This window comes from Mesocricetus auratus, unplaced genomic scaffold (genome assembly GCF_017639785.1).
Source record: "Mesocricetus auratus isolate SY011 unplaced genomic scaffold, BCM_Maur_2.0 Super-Scaffold_100044, whole genome shotgun sequence".
In the NCBI taxonomy this organism is placed as follows: domain Eukaryota; kingdom Metazoa; phylum Chordata; class Mammalia; order Rodentia; family Cricetidae; genus Mesocricetus; species Mesocricetus auratus.
Genome location: NW_024429221.1, coordinates 7,800,272 through 7,820,439, shown reverse-complemented (window position 1 = coordinate 7,820,439; position 20,168 = coordinate 7,800,272). Strand labels below are relative to the sequence as shown.

At 41.7% G+C, this 20,168-nt stretch overlaps 1 protein-coding gene across 1 annotated transcript in view; it reads left to right on the top strand.

Moving 5' to 3' along the window:
- LOC101822725 (mucin-16) overlaps positions 1-20,168 on the top strand; it is a 170,949-nt gene that overhangs the window by 40,235 nt on the left and 110,546 nt on the right. Inside the window, exons 14-27 of the mRNA XM_040735245.1 lie at positions 18-53; positions 317-379; positions 7,356-7,480; positions 7,566-7,633; positions 9,179-9,351; positions 10,103-10,138; positions 13,718-13,842; positions 14,051-14,118; positions 15,790-15,962; positions 16,067-16,121; positions 16,342-16,352; positions 16,910-16,966; positions 18,505-18,629; positions 18,865-18,932. Of these exons, the coding sequence (XP_040591179.1) occupies positions 18-53; positions 317-379; positions 7,356-7,480; positions 7,566-7,633; positions 9,179-9,351; positions 10,103-10,138; positions 13,718-13,842; positions 14,051-14,118; positions 15,790-15,962; positions 16,067-16,121; positions 16,342-16,352; positions 16,910-16,966; positions 18,505-18,629; positions 18,865-18,932 (1,183 nt within the window). The remainder of the gene's footprint in view (positions 1-17; positions 54-316; positions 380-7,355; positions 7,481-7,565; positions 7,634-9,178; positions 9,352-10,102; positions 10,139-13,717; positions 13,843-14,050; positions 14,119-15,789; positions 15,963-16,066; positions 16,122-16,341; positions 16,353-16,909; positions 16,967-18,504; positions 18,630-18,864; positions 18,933-20,168) is intronic.

The following is a 20,168-nucleotide window of genomic DNA, read 5'->3' as shown; positions in this document are numbered from 1 at the left end:
CTCTGTTGTTATGGCAGGTTTCACCCATCAGAGTTCTGCACTTATCACCAGCGGTGAGTATTCAATGGATGTTTTGGTGACTCCCCATCTAATGCCAAGCAAAGAAGGAGCTATCCTCTCCTGATGCCTTTCATGTTCTTTGGCTAGAACAAGGGATCTGGGACGACAGTTACTTACCAACTTCTCTGTTCATACTTCCGGGACAGTCCCAATTCAAGATTTGTGTGCAAAAAGTTACATGAATCATGTCTCTTTTCTGTTATTTATGCTAGGAGAGTGCCTTGCTTTTTCACTAATAATGGTTTCCTTTTATTAGCTCCTGAGACTACCACAGAAACCCTGGGAATCTTTGGGACTCACTCCTTACCCAGAACCACAGGTTAGTACCAGTTTGTGGCACCTATGTTAGAAGGAGCACAAAAAGTGTCAATGCCTCTAATACTGTGTACAGAAAAATGGGATGTCACACTAAATCTAGTAATTTCATCAAACAACAATTTCCAATGAGCACCTAGTCTATGCCAGACATTGGAAGACATACCAGAAAACACACACAAAGTCTTTGCCCTCAGAACTTATATTTCTATGGCTATTCTGATGATGTTGATGTTTGTGTTCATAGTGTCAATGGTGATGGTGTTATCCATAGTGTCGATGGAAGTACTCATGTTGATGATATTAATGATTATGGTTTTAGTGATGGTGGTAGTGGCAAAAGTGTAAATAATTCTGACAGTGATGATATGATGATTATCATTAAGCTAGTGTTGATAATGCTGATATTTTTGATGATGCTGATGATAACTGCAATGGTGATATTGGTGATGCTGATGATACGGTTAATAATAGTGAAGATAGCATTGGACAATAGTGGTGATGTTGTTGTTGGTGGTTGTGTTAATGATGATAGTGATGATCTTATTAATGTTGATGATGTTGATGGTGGTGGTGATGAAGATGACGGTGTTGGCAGTGATTGTGTTAATAGTGGTAGTGATAGTGATACTAACAATTGTAGATATAAAGACAGAAATTATGGTGCTAGTAGTGTCAGTGTTAATGATAATATTAATGAAGATAGTAATGATTGGTTATATTAAGATGGCCATTTTTGGTGGTGGTGGTAGTGATGAAAATGATGGTGATAATGATGAGGAGTATGACTGTATTATATTGATTATGGTGTTAGTGCTGATAGTGCTAAGGGTAATGGTGGTGGTAGTTTTGATGATAGCATTGGATATGGTGTTTATATTATTGATTATAATAATGTTGTTGGTTATGATGTTGCTAGCAATGATGACAATGTTGATTATGGAGATGTGTGGTGATAATGATGGATGTGATGACTATAATAACTGTGATGGCAAAAAAATGATGATGAAGATGATGATGAGGATAAGGGTGACAACCAAAATCAAAGATAATATCTGACCTAAATACTGAATGCTATTTATTTTTCTTTTTTTTATATCATTTTTATTTTAATTTTAAATAGCTTGTTTTACATGTCAATCCCAGTTCCCTCTCCCTCCCCTCGTCCCGCACTCCCCTTCCCCCCCTCCCTCCCACCCTATTGCCAAATCCTTCCACATAGGGGATATCTAGAGTCTGTCATTTTACTCTTGGTAGGGTCAAGGCACTCCCCTAAGAGTCCAGGCTGAGAGAGCATCTCTCTTTGTGCTATAGGCACATGAAGACAGTTTGTATACCAGGGATAGACACTGATCCACAGCTCAGGGCCCCATAGGTTGCCCAGGCCTTCTCACTGACACTCACATTTGGGGGGTCCAGATCAGTCCCATGCTGGCCTCCCCACTGTCGGTCTGGGGTCCAAGAGCTCTCCCCTGTTCAGATCAGCTGTCTCTGCTGGTTTTGCCAGCCCATTCTTTGCCAATTTGCTCATCACTCCTCTCTGTCACTGGGTTCCTTGGGTTCAGTTCAGTGATTAGTTGTGTGTTTGCCTCTGCTTCCATCAGTCACAGGATGAAGGCTCCCGGATGGTTATAGACATCAAGTTCATTATCAGGAATGGGCATTCGAGGTGGTCCCTCCACTATTGCTTAGCTTGCCAAATGATGTTATACCTTTAGATCACTCGAGGTCACTCTGGGTCACTCTGGTTATTTTTCTACTATGAACCAACTAGTTGTATTTTATATCCTTTCAAAACAAGCTTTACAGGCAAGGGAGGTATAGAAATACTGTTATCATGCGTTTTCTCATGTCAACATACATTAGTTATATAAAATTGCTGGTTTCATTATGCCATTTTAAAACATACATATCATATATTTTTCTCATACTCACCTTTCATTGTCTCTCTTGTCCTCTGCTATTCTCTCCAGCATCTCCTTCCTCTTGCCAAATAGTCTTTCTAATTTTACAAATTTTAAATTTTACTTTTAAATCTTGATTGTGCCTAAAGATGAAACATGTGATATTTGCCTTTTGAATGACTTATTTCACTTAACATGATGCTTTACAGTTGAACCCATTTTTTAAAAATTTCATAATTTCACTCTTCTTTGTAGTAGGATAACATTCAATTTTATTTTTCCATTCATTGGTTGAAAGGTACGGGGGCTACTTTTTCTTGGATTTTTATAAATAGTTCTGGAATAAACATAAACATGTAGGTATCTCTGTTATGTGCAACTTAGCTTCATTTAGGCAGATGAAGCAGTATTCACTTTTAAATTCTGGGTTGATTTTAAAAAATAAATCTATCAGCCGGGCATTGGTGGCGCACACCTTTAATCCCAGCACTTAGGAGGCAGAGGCAGGTGGATCTCTGTGAGTTCGAGGCCAGCCTGGTCTACAAAGCGAGTTCCAGGACAGCCTCCAAGACAATACAGAGGAACCCTGTCTCGAAAAAAAAATAACAAACAAACAAAAAAGAAATAAATCTATCATAAATTTTCATATTTTCTCTGCTTTTGAATAATACATTTACTTCAATTAACTCTGATATTGTCTCCCATTTAAGTACCAACCAGGCCTGACCCTGCTTAGCTTCTGAGATCAGGCGCATTCAGGTGGTATGTCCGTAGACAGTTAACTCTGATATTAAGCACACATGTTTTGCTTTTGGCAACACAGTGCCTTATACATGGTAAGCTGTAAGAAATGTACTCATTACTCCATGAAGGAATATGAAGTATGTTTCTGGAAAAACATGGATACATCCTTTTCTTTTACTAGTTCAAATCCTTAGTGAGTCTCAGATTTCATATATACAACTATGTAGCACCTATACCAACCATTCTTCCATGGTACCAGTTGATAACAGCATTCATTCCCATCTGAAGTAAAGCTTCATTCATAATAAACATCACCAGTTGATAGTAGCTTCTGTTTCCTCCTGTATGAAGCCCTCTTTTGAAGTAGCTATCATCAGCTGCTTCTACCTGTAATATCCATTTCTTCCTGGTAGAAATTACTGATAGTAGTATCCAATCATTCTGTGTTTAAAGTAGCTCTACTATCCTCACCACTCAAGTATTTTAGTAAGTTACTTCTAATCTAATTTGGTTGCAAGACGACCTAGGAGTCTCGGACATGTGAAAACTTTTGTAGTTTTCTTATGAGACATCTGTGATATTCAAGGTTCAGCATAAGCTCCTGGGTCATGAGATGGGATTTCAGCCAGTTCCCTGCTTTCTTGGCTAACAGCCAAAAGACAACATATACTGTTTATTTCTACTCAGTTACATAGTAGTTCCATACTACAGTTACCTTCTGATCAAAATGTCACAACCTTGTCTTTGGAGCCTATAAGAACCTATCCTCCACATATCTAAAGGAGAAGCTCAGTGGCATTGAAATTAATAGTGAAGTCTCTAGATTTAACTGGCTTAAAAGTTGAGTTCATCCAAGAACTAAGACATGGTTACCTCTAAGCAGGGTAAGGTAAATTGTCTATTGATCTGTGGTTTATTATTTGAGAACCCTTTACATAAACCAAAAATCTAAAATTGTTTGTGCTTCTTATGTAAAATGGCAAAGATTTGAATATAACCTATGCACATCATTCATTATACTTAACAGGTTCTCTAGATAATGCCTAATACCTAATACTATGAAACTGTAATATGGTTCAGGGAATAATGATGAAATAGTAAACAGTACATGTTTGATACAAATTCAGTTTTTCAAACATGTTTTCAATATGCACAATGGCTAGTCATCAAGTGTGGAAATTAGAAGCAACAGACTAACAATACTATAATATTTTATATAGGAGACTTGAGGGCTACCCCTGGGACTCATTTGCTAGAGTCCTTACCTTGCATGCACAAAGCTCTGACTTCAAACCCCAACTTATCATAAAACATGATCATACAACTCTCACCTCAGTATTTGGGTGTAGAGGCAGAAAAATAAAGGAGTTCACAGTCATTCTCGATGACAAAGTGAGTTCAAGTGTAGTCTGGGTTACAATGAAATCCTGTTCCTAAATAAACAAACAAACAAATAAGGCTTTAGCATCCAAAGACTTTAGTTTCCACCTTAGTTTAGCTTTAAATTGTTAAGATAAATACTATGACCCAAACCAACTGTGAAAGAAAGTGGTTCATTTGGCTTACAGGTTACAGTCTTCATTTGTGAAAAAGCCAAGACAGGAACCTGGAAGCAGAAACTGAAGCAGAAAAAAGGCTACTTACAAGCTTGCTTTCTTATACAACCCAGGACCTCCTGCCTAGTGGTGACACCACACACAGTAGGCTGGACCCTCCCACATCAATCACTAATTAAGAAAACTCCCCACAGACATGGCTACAGGCTAAGCAGATGGAAGCTGTGGTAGTATGAATCTGACTGGCCCCCATAAACTCACAGGGAGTGCCACTATTAGGAGGTGTGGCTTTGTTGGAGTAGGTAGGGTCTTGTTGGAGGAAATTTGTCACTGTGGAGGAGGGCTTTGTGGTCTCATATATGATCAAGCCACACCCAGTGTCCTAGTTCACTTCCTGTCACCTGCCTATCAGATGTAGGACTCTCAGCGCTAGCACCACATCTGCCTACTTGCTGCCATGTCTCACCATGGTGATAATGGATTAAACCCCTTAATCTGCAAGATTGTAATGTTTCCTTTATAAGAGTTTTCATGGTTATGGTGTTTCTTCATGGAAGCAGAAACCCTAAAACAGATGTAATTTCTCAATTGAGGTTTTCCCTCTTTCCAGTGACACTAGTTTTTGTTAAGTTGAAAGAAATTAGACAGTGCAGTATCCTTTAGGAGGATGTAGAACTGATTATGGGACCATTTCACTGGTGATATAAGTAGCAATTATTGAGAAAAGGAATGGCTCTAGATACAAAAGAGATGGAAATTGATATAATGGACACTTGCAGTCCAGAGGAGTATTTGACGGCTTTGGTGAGTCCCAGGCCATAGCTTGAGGGACAGTAGTGATTAAGACAGTAAAAGTCATTGCCATAGAATTGGTGGGATTACAATCTAAGCAAAGGAATTGGTTGCTAAAAATAAGACATGTAAGAGCGTCTTGACATTTTTCCTTCTTTCACTCTACTTTTTAACCCATCAGAATTCTTGGTCTACAACATATTACCCTGGGTCCACTGTTTTCCTCATCCTCACTCCATCTGCAACTGATACCTCTTACTTAGAAATATTTTTTCTGAGTCCCTCTGCTTTTATTTCTCTCTCTGTAATCCGTTTACCACATGCCAACCACAGAAATGTTTTTTAAATATGTATCAGAAACATGGGTACAATGCTCCACACCTGAAATCCCAGCCCTTGGAAGGCTGAGACAGGAGGATCTTAGTTCAAGGCCACTAAGGACTACATAATAAGATTCTGGCTCAAGAAAGTTAATTGAAAATATAATATCAGAGTATATTAACTTCCTAGATGAAATATTTCTACAATTTCTCATTGTTATTACAAGATTAATATTTGGGGCCAGGAAGACAGCTTAGCATTTAATAGCATGGACTGCTCTTGCAGAGAAGTTTCAGTTCCCATCATCACCCACATGGCAGATTGCAAACATCTGTAAGTCCAGTCCCAGGACTTCTGGCATCTACAGGCACTACATGCATGTGGTCTACTCACCCACACATATAAAACTAAAATAAATGTGATAAAACAAAGAAAAACACATTACTTACTACACATACCTCTAAATAACTATTCCTTTCTTATTTCCTTCCTTCCCTTCCTTCTTTCCAACCATACTTTCTCTCACTCCCTCACTTTCCTTTTCTATCCTTTTCCTTTTTCCTACCCCCTTCCTTTTTCCCCTCCCACATTTCATTTTCCTCCTTTCTTCCTTTCTTCCCTTCACCCTTTTACTTCCTTCCTTCCTCCCATCCTTCTTCATAGCTTCCTATTAGTTTCAACAAGAGGAGGCATTGGTAAGACAGTGGTAGAGAGGACAGCAATGGTGTCACTATTTCTCTTTCTTTCTCCACGCATTATTGCCAGTGAGAGTTGTGTTTCCTTCATGGGTTGCTAATACTCTCTGATATGACAACTCTTTGCCCCTTCAGATTGATTTTCTAATATTTTCATCCCTCCTTTAGGGTTTTTTGTTGTTGTTGGAATTCTTTCATAATTAAATATCAGACATTATTACTATTCGACTAACTGCAAATATTTGCTGTTGTATTCTGTGTAGGCAACACATATTTGTTGAGTAAAGGGAAAAATTGCAGTCAGTGGTACTAGAAAGATAGGTCAACTGATGAAGTACTTGTGCTTACTTTACAAATATAAGGATCCAAGTTGTGTTGCCAGAACTCATGTGTTCATTTGCAATCTCAATGCTCCAGAGATAAAATAGGTAGGTTCCTCAGGCTATCTGACTAGCTAGGCCAGTTGCTTTGATGAGATTTAATCTAAAGAGAACATATTTCAAAAAAATAATAAAAGGGGACAAACAGTGTTCAAGAAATGAAAACCAAGGATATCCTGCCCCCACCAGACATACACACACACACACACATGCCATATATATGTACATATATATGTATATATGTATACACATGCACATACATTCCCATATATATGAACACAGATACAACAAAGAGCTGTCACATGCAAATTAACTTATGGTGCATATCTGCTATGTTTCAGGAACCAACTGAGCAGCTGGTAAAGGTTGTAGGACTCTTCTTCTTTCTCTTAACACACACACACACACACACACACACGAAGTGTATACATTCCTATCTGCATTGGCTTAGGGACCTATTGAGTGGAGTTCTCTGATAGAGAGGATAACAATCTCTCTTTGGGAGGACTGGTGCAGGCTGTAGGAAGGGTGACAAGAATCTCATGCAAGCTGAAGACAGATTCTCTTCTCTGATTTTCTTCTTTGTAGCAATGACTCATTCCCTGGTTCCCTTTACCCTCAACTTCACCATCACAAATCTACAATTCACACCAGTTATGAAACATCCAGGATCCCTGAAGTTCAATAAAACAGAGGCAGTCCTGCAGCGCCTGGTAAGAGCCCTTATATAATGACCACACACTTCTCCTTCTTAATCATCCCCGAAGTTCCTTACTCTTCTTTCTCCTTATCTTTCAGCTTGCTGCTGTGTTCAAGAATACCACCATTGGTTCATTGTACTCTGGGTGCCAACTGACCTTGCTCAAGTAAGATGTCTAAAAATGTGTGCTTGCTATGCTTCCCACATCCCTGACTCTCCCTGTTCCCCATGTGTTCATCAAAGCAGCACTGAGTACAAAGAATCTTCTCACCAGTTCCCAACCTCTGAATTTCTTTCTGGTCTTAATCAAGATGTAGAATATACCCCTAGGAATAAATTCTAAGCAATGTTCAAAATTACTCTACATTCGAGAAAATGCATAAATCCAAACTGAATAGTGTTTGTGGCATGCTCACCTCTCTTTTTAAAGATTTATTTGTATTCCAAACTCTGAAAAGCTGTAATATCTGAAAAAATTGCATTCCTAAGGACTTTAGATAAGAGATACTCAACTTGAATGTACATGATGAATAAGCATCCTGCCAGCTCTAGCACCAGTTTTCCTTCCTTGTCCAATTATTATTTATATATTCTAGATTTCTTTTACCTTGTAAGAATGCTAACTTTATCTCTGGTGTGTTTGTACGTGTGTGTTCATGCTTGGATGGTTGTATATGTGTCTATGTGTTTATGCATGTGGAAATCAGAGGTCAACCTCAGTTATTGCCCCTCAGGTCTCACTATCTTGCTTTCCTTGTTTGGTTGGTTGTTGTTTTTGTTTGTTTTGCTTCATTTTGTTTTTGAGATTTCTCATTGTCTTGGAGCTTTCCAATATGACTAGGTTGACTGGGCAGTCAGCCCTAGAGACATATCTATTTCACATCTCTAGCATAAGGTTTACATTTGCATACCACCACCCTCAGCTTTTTAACATGGATTCTTGGACTGAGGTCAGGTGCTAATACCTGCAAGGCAAGGAGTTTACAGACAGAACTTTCTGCCTAGCACTTTGCTATTTTCTGACATTATTATTCTTTTGTTTTTAGAAAAGAATTTTAGTTTTATTCATATGTAAGTGTATGTCTGTGTGTGAGCATGCACATATCAATGCAGTGGCTCCTGGAGTGTAGAAGATGTTGTTGTGGTGGGAAGCTTCATCCCAGCTCCCTGCATCCATATACCCAAAGAATGTTGGGGTAGAAATTCTACAACAAGTCCCATCTGCTATCTTTCTACAAACGCTGCTGCATTTCAAAAAGCCCAACAAATGATGACCCCTCCCCCAGAGATGCTCAAGACCACCCCACAGGGTATTTAAACTGTCCCACAGAAAACAAGCATGTGGGTTTCCGGTCTCACTGTTCTATCTCTTCTGGGAGGCAGGGTGCTGGAAAGCCATCCAGGAGCATTGTGTCCCTTAAATGTGGGCTTTTTCTAATTTGGTTTGATTTTGTCTAATTTGGGTTTCTGTGTTGGTAGAGAGATTTATCGGGGTGTAGAAAATTTTCAGATGTCATATACCCTGCAGCTGCAGGCATTGGGATTGTGAGCTACCCAACAGATATGCTGGAAAACAAATCCAGGTCCTCTGTAAGAGCAGAAGGCATTATTAACTTATTGAGCCACATATCCAGCCCTCAGAAATAATCTTACAAGTCATCCTATCATTCATTTTGAATTTATTCTCCTCACTATATCTCCCTGCACCCAGGCCTGAGAAGGACCGATCAGCCACTGGAGTGAACATGATCTGTATCCTTCGATCTGAGCCCATGGGGGTGGGGCTGGATCCCAAGCAGCTGTACTGGGAGCTGAGTCGTGAGACCCATGGCATCACACAGTTGGACTTCTTAACTCTGGACAGAAACAGCCTTTATGTTAATGGTGAGTAGGTGAGCAGCAGCAGAGAACCTTCCGCAGGGAGCTCCCTGTACATTCCATGCTCTAGAGTCAACACACACACAGGGTGGGGGGGGTTGACAGCAGCAGGGAGAGAAGAGGAGAGGAAAGGAGATGGAGGAGAGAAAGAAGATGAGAGGGAGGAGAGAAAGAAGAGGGGAAGGGGAAAGTGAGGTAATAGCTTTTCTGGAAATATAAGAGACTAGATATAGAAGTAGCAAGGGGTATATATGGTACTGAGGTGAACTGAAGCCAACCTGACACAGAATTTCTTCTTTATGGTCTAATTGTGTTTTCTGGGGTTTGTCTACAGTGTCTGTGTTCGTGTGTGCATTGGGGTTGCTAGGAGAGTGCTCTACTATTGGCCTCTGATTTTCCCTCCAGTCCTTGGGATCTGACATTTGAGAGCATTGGACAAAATGACTTAAAAATAAATCCAGGTTAGGCCAGGCAACACATACCTGTATCCCAGCTACTTGAGTATAACAATACATACCTGTGTCTCGGTCACCTAATAGACCATAAGTGGAAAGATCATGAGTTTGAGTTCTCTCTGGGCTATAATGTGAGACTCTGTCTTGATCAAGTATAGAAGATCCATGGATCTAGGTAAGTGGAAGAACAATTCTCTAGCATGTAAAAGGCCTTAGATGCTATCCCATCGGTTCCAGGCCCCTGTAAATCTTTTTCACTCCCATCCCTTGAATATTAATTTTTGTTCTTTTCCTTTATACAGGTTATAATAATTGGTTCCTGACCTCAACAACTAGCAGTGAGTAATTTGGACCCAAGTATCATGTCACCCTTTTTTCTACCCCCTACCCCACATCCATAGAAAAGGAAGGAGCCAAAACAGCCTAAGTTTCTCTCATCTGCATCTTTAGTCCCTGACTCAGAAAAGATACTCCCAGAACAGATTCAGATAGTAAAAGTGATTTTAATATCTAATGATGAGCAGCCCTTGCCTAGGAAAGCATTCTCTCTTTGATTCATTATAATTTTCACCTAATTGCTTTGGTTTCTATTAGTGTCCCAGCAATGAGTACAACTCCTGTCTTGGGCTTTGTATGTCTGACCTTTCTCTTTTGGTACCTTTCTACAGATCTGGTGAAATAGCTCAGTTCAAAGTGCTTGTTATACAAGCACAAGGACCTGAATTCAGTTCTCACCAGCCACATAAAAGCTGGTAGTATGTACTTGTAATCTTAGTACTGGGGAAATATAAAAAAGTGTGATACCTACTAAAACCTCTTATTTCCTGAGACAGTGGGACATTAGGAAAGCCCTGAACCTTCATTCATTTGTCTGCTCCACAAGTAGCTATTAAAAACTTATTGTATTAAATGTCCTGATGGTGTGACAAACAAAATAGTAGACTATGGTGAAAAGACAGTAGGGCAGATGAGGAGAAATGTCGGACTATGCAGGTAAGTGCTCAATCAAAATAGATGACCCTAGCGTAGAACCTGAGGGTACATGAAGGAGTTTCTCTCTCCTTAGTTCTCTAACAGTCTGAATCAATAGGGATAAGGGTCCTGAACAGTGAAATGTTGAATTAGAGAACCAGGAATGAGAAATGAAGAAGAGGAGAAAAAAGAAGACAACAGGAATAGCTGGGGCCAAGAGGTTCTGTGTAAGCTGGTTACTATGCCAAGCACGTTTATTAAGCAGTACAGCATGATATACACTGTTTTGAAGGGGGGGGGGGGATGGCCCAGCTCAGCAGAAAGCTATGACAGATAATGTTGGCAAGAGAGCACCAGGTGCCTCAAATGCATTTGCCTTAGGACTGATAACTACAGCCCAGAAAAAGAAAGTGTCAGGTCCTCAGAAACTACAACCTCAGCTCTTCGAAGGCACTGACTCCAGCATCAGACTGGCTTTGCCAAGTTCATCCATAGACAAGGACAGAACTTAAGTTTCTTTTGTCCTTTCTTTAGGGCCATTGAGAAAACTAGATCAGTCTGGATCCCCATGATTTTAGGTGTGTGTGTGTGTGTGTGTGTGTGTGTGTGTGTGTGTGTGTGTGTGTAGATGATTGTGTGTGCGTGCACATGTATGTGGATGCCAAAGATGGTTGTCATCCCCATTTGTCCCTCATCTTATTTTTTGAGATAGTGTCTCCAATTAGCCTATAGCTCTCCAATTTGGCCTGGCTATCATCTGGCCAACAAAGTCCCAAGATCCTCCTGTCTCTGCCTTCCCAGGGCTGGGATCACAGGTGTGTAGTGTAGCACTGCACCCAGCTGTTTGCATAAGTTGTGAGGGTCTGAAATGAGGCCCTGGTGTTTGTGGGACAAGCACTGGACTGACTGAGACATCTCCACAGCCCCTTAGTTTTCAACTGAGAAATAATGAGAACAACATACGCTGTGCATGGGCCTGACAGCACCATGTCATCTAGCATGGACTGACTCTACTTCAGCTGAGGTACAGCATCCCACACCCAACCTTCTCAAGCCTTGTACTGGCTCTGTTGAAGGAAGAACGGACACGATTTTGGTCTTATTCTATTCTCTTGTTTTACAGCACTGAAAGTGTTAGGGCTTGAAGTAGATTTTGATTTGGGGTAAGAGATATGTTAGAAGAGTAATTAGTCCCATGGACAGACAGCACGGTGGTGGCTCTGAGGAGAGGTCAAGTCCATGAAGCACAGTGAGGATCCTCTCTGATAGATCTTGGAGGAGGAAAGTGCAGTCATGTAGCAGGCTGTCCCTGATTCCTAGATGGACGCAGGTTGTCCCATATTGTTAGATGGACCACAGGCTGTGCCTGATTCTTAGATGGACTGAGGTTGTCTCTGATTCCTAGTGGGAGGGAAGAGAGGGACCTTATGTTTCCAGGGAGGAATGTGTGACTCTTAGGATGTGGGGGAAGTGAGGAATGGTACACCAGGTGTACAAAGTATATGAAATGTATCCCTATTGGTAGTGCTCTGAATGTGCCTGAGAGTGGCATCCTAAGATCTGTGAACTTCCTGGGAGTAAGGGAATGTAGTCTGTTATTCTCTCGGAATCCAGGGACCTGAGGAGTCTATTAGGGGATTAGGAATTCACAGACAGGCTTTTGGTCAGGAGCTTTTCATTTCCATTACAATCGCTATTAGAAAGAAGCTGCTGCTAGTGGGTGTGTCCTCAATAGCAGTCTGGTCTGGATTCTAGCAAAATTGTATAGTACTTCAGCTTAGGAAAACTAGGGTATCACTGTCATCTGGACTCGCCCATGGACCTTGATATAGGGTTTAAGGAGAACAGAGTGGAGCCTTAAATCTTGGGCTTGACTTGGGCCATGCAATTTGGAGATTGTATATTTAATTTTCCCTTGGTTCAAATTTTACACCTATAAAATCGGCTTCCCAATACCATCTCCTACCAAATCAATGGCTCCAATTTATATGTAAAATGTCATATAACCCCATTATAATGCATATATTTGAAATAATTTTTCTTCTGTGTGCACATGCATGTACACACAGGAGTCAGTTGGCTTTTACATTTGTACACATGCATGTGGATGCTGAAGGTCAACCTTAGGTACTATTCCTCAGGAGCCTTCCACAGTTTGTTTATTGAGATAAGGCATGTCACTGAGCTGGAACTCACCACATAGGAGAAGCTGGATGGCTAGTGGGCCCCAAAAATCCATCTGTCCCCACCTCCCCAACACTAGAATTACAAGTATGTACCACCAAACCTGCCTTGTTTGTACATGGGTTCTGCAATCAAGCCCTGATCATCCTCCTTGACTATGGTGACTGAGATGTCTCCCTACTATACTCTCTTTAAAAACGTTTTTTAAATTAATTTTACATGTTATGTTGTATATGTGCACAGACACACTTGTACATAAACAATGGCATGAGTGTTGAGATCAGAGGACAACCTATGGGAACTATCTCTTTACTTCTACTAGGTATTAAAGCCAGATCACCAAGCTTGTGATTTTGTAGTCATCTCACAGATTTTATACCTTCTCTCTTTACAAAAGGAAAGAAAGAGATCAAGGTAGAGATAGAAGGAAGGAAGGAAGGAAGGAAGGAAGGAAGGAAGGAAGGAAGGAAGGAGAATCTACAAGGGTTGAGCTGCAGAAAAACAAGTTGATATAAATGAAAACTCAGAAAATAAAGATGTTAGAATTTTATCAACACATGGTTTGACGTGCTTAGTTTCTGTACTATGGTGTATTAAACCCCACAGATAAATCATACTCATGCTTGATACAGTTCAGGTGATGCAGATCCACTCCTTTCCTTGGGAAGCTGTGATCCAATAGGAACACTCTGTTGCTGGAAGATACCCAAGTTCACAGCAGAAGCATCAGCTCAGTATATCTTTCTTCACCCCCACTGTAGTTCCAGTCTCTTCTCTGGTGCCTTTCACCATCAACTTCACCATCACTAACCTCAAGTATGAGGAGGGCATGCGTCATCCTGGTTCCCAGAAGTTCAATGCCACTGAGAGAATCCTACAAAGACTGGTAAGAGCTCTTTCCAGTATATGCAGAATTCCCTATAGATGTACGCCATACCTATCAGCCAGAACACACTCTGTAAGAAGGCCACACCATTCTTAACCTTGTTCCACAGATTCCAGTTTTGCTCACAGATGCTAGTTCCACACATCTCAAAAGTAGTTTGTAATTCCCTCAGTTCTTGTATTCACAGCATTCTCCCTTTTCCCCACAGCTCTGGACTTTGTTCAATAAAACAAGCGTCAGCCTCCTGTATTCTGGCTGCAGACTGATCTCACTCAGGTGAGTCCTAAGCAAAAAAAAAAAAAAAAAAAAAAAAAAAAAAAGCCAGAGATCCTCAATGTGTCCCAAATGCAAAGTGTGGTTGGCTTCCTTCCTTTTCTCCTGTCTGTACATTGACCATGTGGAATTTAGGAAGCACTGGATCCAACATCCAAGGTGTCCCCTAATCCATTTGAGTCACCCCACAGCCTGCAGATCTTCGGCAGGTTGATGGCCTTTTCCTGTTCATCTGTTCTGAATTCCCACCTTCATTTCCTCATGGTGGAACAGAAGGCGCTTTAAATTCTATCCCCAGAATTTCTCTTAAGATATTGTTCTAATTTCATTTCGGTCACTGTGACAAAACACCTCAACTAAAAGTAACTTAGAGGAGAAGTGGTTTGTTTTAGTTCAGACTTTCAAGTGGTAGTCCATAATTAATTTCACGAAAGTCACAGCAGCCAATGATTGAGACAGTCACACCGCAATCAAGAACAGAGAGAAATAAAAACAGGGATACTCTCTCGCCTACATTCAGCTCGACTTCTCCATTCTTTTTTTTTCTTTTATTTAATATCTGTGTGTTTATTTTTTATTCAGGATTTCTATGTTTTATTTTTTCTCTTCCTTTTTTATTTAAGTTAGACACAAGTTTGTTTCACATGTCAATCCCAGTTCTCTCTCCCTCCCCTCCTCCCCATCCCTCCCTACCAGGCCCCCCAGTCTCCTATCCAATCTATACTCCGATCCCCAGGGAGGGTGAAGCCCTCTAGGGTGGATCTCCAGAGTCTGTCATTTCATCCAGGGCAGGGCCTAGGTCCTCCCTCAAGAGTCCAGGCTGAGAGAGTATCCCTCATTGTGGGATGGGCACTCAAAGTCTGTTTGTACACCAGGGATAAATACTACCCAAGGCCCCATAGATCACCTAGGCCTCCTCACTGACACCCACATTCAGGGGGCCTGGGTCAGTCACATGCTTTCCAAACAGCCATCAATCTGGGGTCCAAGAGTTCCCCCTTATTCAGGTCAGCTGTTTCTGTGGGTTAAGCCAGCCCAGTCTTAACTCCTTTGCCCATCAGTTCTGGGAAATAGAACCTTCATCCAGCAACTGATGAAAGCAGAGGCAGATACCCACAGATAAACACTGAACTGAACTGCTGGAATACAGGGTCAGAAAGGGAGAACTGATGGACTTATCTATTCTTATACAGTTCAGAATTCACTGCCTAGTATATGGTGCTAACCACAATGGGCTTGGTATTCTCACATTAATTAGTTTCATACCAGCCCCCATGGACATGGCCACAGGTCAACCCAATGGAGATAACCTCCCATTTAAACTCTCTTCCAGGTGATCCAGGTTGAGAGCCAAAGCTAACCAGCACAGACATCAATGTCTTTTCCCTTTGCTTTAATTCCCAAATCCATATCTGCCTTAAAAATGAACTCCCTATTCTCCACACCATGACAATGCAGATTAGTGACTAACATCCAATAGAAGATCTTCATTCCATGTCTGCTCAGGTTCACAGGCTACTGGAAGTCACTACACTCAGAAACGCTTAGCTTAATGTATCACCTCTATACTAGTCATCTCATCTCCCCCTGGCTCCTTCCCCTTCTGCCCCCATCATCTCAAGGTGCTTACTAGGCAATCTCTTTATCATCAATCTTCTCATCCATCCTTGTCAGACCTGAGAAAGATGGAGCAGCCACAGGGATAGATGCCATCTGTACTCACCATCCAGACCCGACTGGATCTGAACTGGACAATGAGCAGGTGTACTGGGAATTGAGCAAGCTGACCAATGATATCACCCAGCTGGGCCCTTTCACCTTAGACCAGAACGGCCTTTACATCAATGGTGAGCAGTGGCCATATGTGTTGTATTGCACAGCATAACTCCTCCCCTCCCAGCCTCCACTCCCTCACCCTACCCCATTCCCACTTTTTAAATTATCTCTTCAGGTTATACACACCAGATCCTGCCCACCACATCCTCGAGTGAGTGTTATGAGGCTCTGTAAGAATCTCCTTTGCTGTAAGTCACAGACCCCCTGAAATAAAAACAAAAGGACTACCTACATGTCATTCCTGCAGCCCCTCTACAGCTGTGGATGCATAGAAATATGTTCCTCTCCTAAGGCAGGCTTGGACAGTAAAGTGCTTGCATTGGGCCTGGAGTTTGATCCCTAGCACCCATGTGAAAAGCCTGGCATATTGGTGTACATCTGTAATCCTAGCTCTAAGAAGAGTAAGTAGGAATAGCCTTGGGGTTTACTTGTCAGTCAGCCTAATTGGGGATTCACAGGTGTTACAACCTGGCCTGGACAATGAGTGGTATACTGGGAACTGACCAAGCTGACCAATGACATCACCCAGTGAGGGCCTTACACCTTGGATTTAAGATACAAAGTAGACAGTACATGAGGAGGAGCAATACCTGAGGGGCTGGAAAGATGACTCAGCAGTTAACAGTGTTAGCTGTTCTCCCAGAGGTCCTGGCTTCTATTCCACATACCCAAGGGATGTCTTACAACCATCTATAACCCCAGTTCTAGAGAATCAGATGTCCTTTCTGGCTGCTCTGAGCACCAGGCATGCACATGGTGCATAGACATGATGTAGCAACACATAAACTAAAATGAAATAATGTATACAAAGAATGACAGCAGATGTTGTCCTGTGGCCTCCAATGGCATGCGCACATCTGCACATTATATCTAAGTCTCAGGCACATGCACTGTCTTCTGTTTTCCCGAAAACAAAAGGATTTTCCTTCTAAACACATGGTATTTTTTTAATCCTCAGCTTCTACGGTGACCACCATTTCTGGCAGGATGACAACTCCTGTCTCCAGTCCAACAGGTAGGAATTTTCTCTCTGAAGATGCTCCTATAATTGCAGCAGGCAGAAGGAGGTATGGAGTAGGTGACACATCTCAGTTCCTTGAGAATTCCTTAAATGTCAGACCCAATACCCCAAGACATTTTATAAAACTCATTTTTGAAACCCTTAATCGGTCTGTAGTTTTTAATCTTTTTCTAGCCTTTTGAAGAACCCAAATCAGCAGGGCTACTAGGTGAGAACTTAAGTGTATAATTGTCACTGTGTCAAACACAAACTCAGCGTTAGAGGAGCATCTCAGTACAGCAATTGGCTTATGGCCAGAACCTGAATTTGATTCTTCAAACCCATGTAAAATTGCCATATGCAGTAGTAAGCACTTGAAATTTCAGTACATGGAGGAAGAAATAGGCAAATCCCTAGGCCTCACTGGATAGCTGGTGAGCTCCAGCCCAATGAGGTCTCTATTGCAAGAGAACTAGGTGTTCCTGAGGGTGATACCCAAAGTTGCACCTCTGGCCTTCACACACATGCACATGTATATGAACATGCAATGTCACAATGCATATATTCACATTAAGAAAAAATCATATATAATGTAACAGCATAGCCTCACATAGGCTGAGTGCTTAGAAAACATAAAGCCTGCAATATATCTCCATTTGGTCCTGTGACTTACAGTTTGTGTAACTTGGAAGCAAATCCTTCATAATTTGATGGAGTTTTTACATTTGTCTTCCATTTCCATGCTACTTGCATTGTATTACCATACTTAGTCCAAGGCAAGCAATCAGTCTAATGTAAGCAAAGAACTTCAAACACCATCTGATATACTAACTTCTGCATATTAACAGGTGGTTAAGATGACTTAGGGGGTGAATGTAATGGACTGATTTTTATTCCTGGGACCTGCTTGGTAAAAGGAGAGAACCAGTTCCTAAAAGTTTTCGTCTGATCTTCACATCTATGCTTTGCCATGCACGCTCCCCACACCACACACCCAGAGAGAGAGAGAGAGAGAGAGAGAGAGAGGGAGGGAGGGAGGGAGGGAGGGAGGGAGGGAGGGAGGGAGGGAGGGAGGGAGAGAGAGAGAGAGAGAGAGAGAGAGAGAGAGGGAGAGAGGGGGAGGGAGGGAGATAACCATCACTAAACAAACAAATAAATAAATGCTGGCACAATTTTCATTGAAGAACTGTCTTAAACTGATAAGTATGGAGACTTCAGAAAAGATTTGGCTTTCAAAAGGAACTCCAAGAAAGCAAGAAACCTATAGAGATTTTGCCAACTGGAGAGACACATATATTTTCTTTCTGCTTGATGGTAAAGTCACACACACACACACACACACACACACAAACACACACACACACACACATACACACACACAGAATTACTTTGTAACTTAGTTAAAGCTGGTGTGAGGTCTCCTTTCCAAGGAAACCTAATCTAGGGATGAAGAATCTCTTCAGTGCAAGATTATGCATGCAACTGATGGCCCGAGCTCAAGTTCAGAGAAAAGCAGTCGCTTAGTGTGTGTCTTTATCCCACCCCCTCTGCAGCAGTAGGCCCTGTCCTGGTGCATTTTACTATCAACTTCACCATCACTAACCTGGCATTTGAGGAGGACATGAGTCGCCCTGGATCCCCGAAATTCAATATCACTGAGAGAGCCCTGCAAAGCCTGGTGAGAGTCCTGCTCACTGCACCTGGCACTGCACACAGGTGCAAGCCATGCCCACCAGTCACACCAGCCCCTGAAAGAGTCTACCTGTGACCCCAAAGATGGAGTCCTGCAAGAAGACCTGGCCCATCCCAGCCTGACTCCAAGGATGAAATGTCTCAATGCCTTGCCAGCCTCACTTCTTCCCCACCTCTATCTGCTTGTCTTTCCTTCTCATTCCTCTAACCTTCTTCCACAGCTGAGGCCCTTGTTCCAAAAATCCAGTGTTGGTCCCCTGTATTCTGGCTGCATGCTGACGTCACTCAGGTGGGTGTTAGGCTATGGACGTGGGGTGTCAGACCTAAAAATGTACTGAGTTTCCTTCTTGTCCTGCATAGCTTCTGTTCAGGTGAAGTGAGGAAGTCCCGACATGGGATGCCTTCCAATCCTACCACCTTCCTGCAGCAACCTACACACCCAATAATAGACTGTTATCACAGTTTTAACTATTCCTGATTATCCTGTCTAAATTCCTGATCCCATTTTCTGCCTTTGAAATAAATTCAAATTCTGTCCTTTGATTACTCTGAAGACAAAAAAAAAGAGCCTTTTGCACTTGCTGTCAGTCCTAAATCCAGATCTCATTTGTCTTAGATATACGAGCTTCTCAGATCCCAGAACATGAGAGTGAACATCTGAGTCTTGTAGTTGATAAAAATTCATGACGCCATGACTTCTCATTGTCTCAGTTTAATAGAAATCAAAATGCTCAGACTCTAACTCTGGCTTCTGATCTTTTCCAATTTTCTTTTTAAAAAATGTTTATTTGTTCGATATTCATGTGTTAGTGTGTGTATGCACTTGTGCATATGTACGTGTGTGTGTATGTGTGTGTGTGTGTGCACAACAGTACCATTGAATCCATGTGGAAACCAGAGGATAATTTATTGGCACCACCATGTGGATCCCAGGGATGGAACCCACGTTGTCAGAACTGGTAGCAAAATCCCCATATATTGATCCATCACTCTGGGCCTCTATCAACCTTTTCATTTACAGTGGCTACTGTAACATGAAAAATAAATGACCCAGAGACTTATAATGGTGTTCAAACTGAAGATCAGTAAAGCGAAGCAGCCAGTCATCAGCTCCCAGTTCTAGCTCAGGCTGAAAGGGCCGATCCACACACAATCTCTTCACTAAGTCTCAAACTGCTGCCTCTCCTCAGTGTGGCTGGAGAACAAATGCCTCAAACTGAATATGTTCTTGTCTTAAATACCTCTCATGAGCCCTGGGATTAAAAGTGTGAGCTCTGTTACTCTTTTAGACTGATTCGATCTTGTATAAGCCTGGGTGGCCTTGAACTCAGAGAGATCCATCCGCCTTTTGTCTCCTGAGTCCTGGGATTAAAGGTTGTGTCACCACTGTCTAGACTTCTACAGCTTGTAGCTGACTTTTCTTTTCTGAATCCACAGTCAGTGTTGTTTTGTTTTTCAATCCCAGCTGCCTCTCCCTCCCCTCCTCCTCCAGCCCTCCCCACGAGGTCCCCCAGTCCCCCACCCA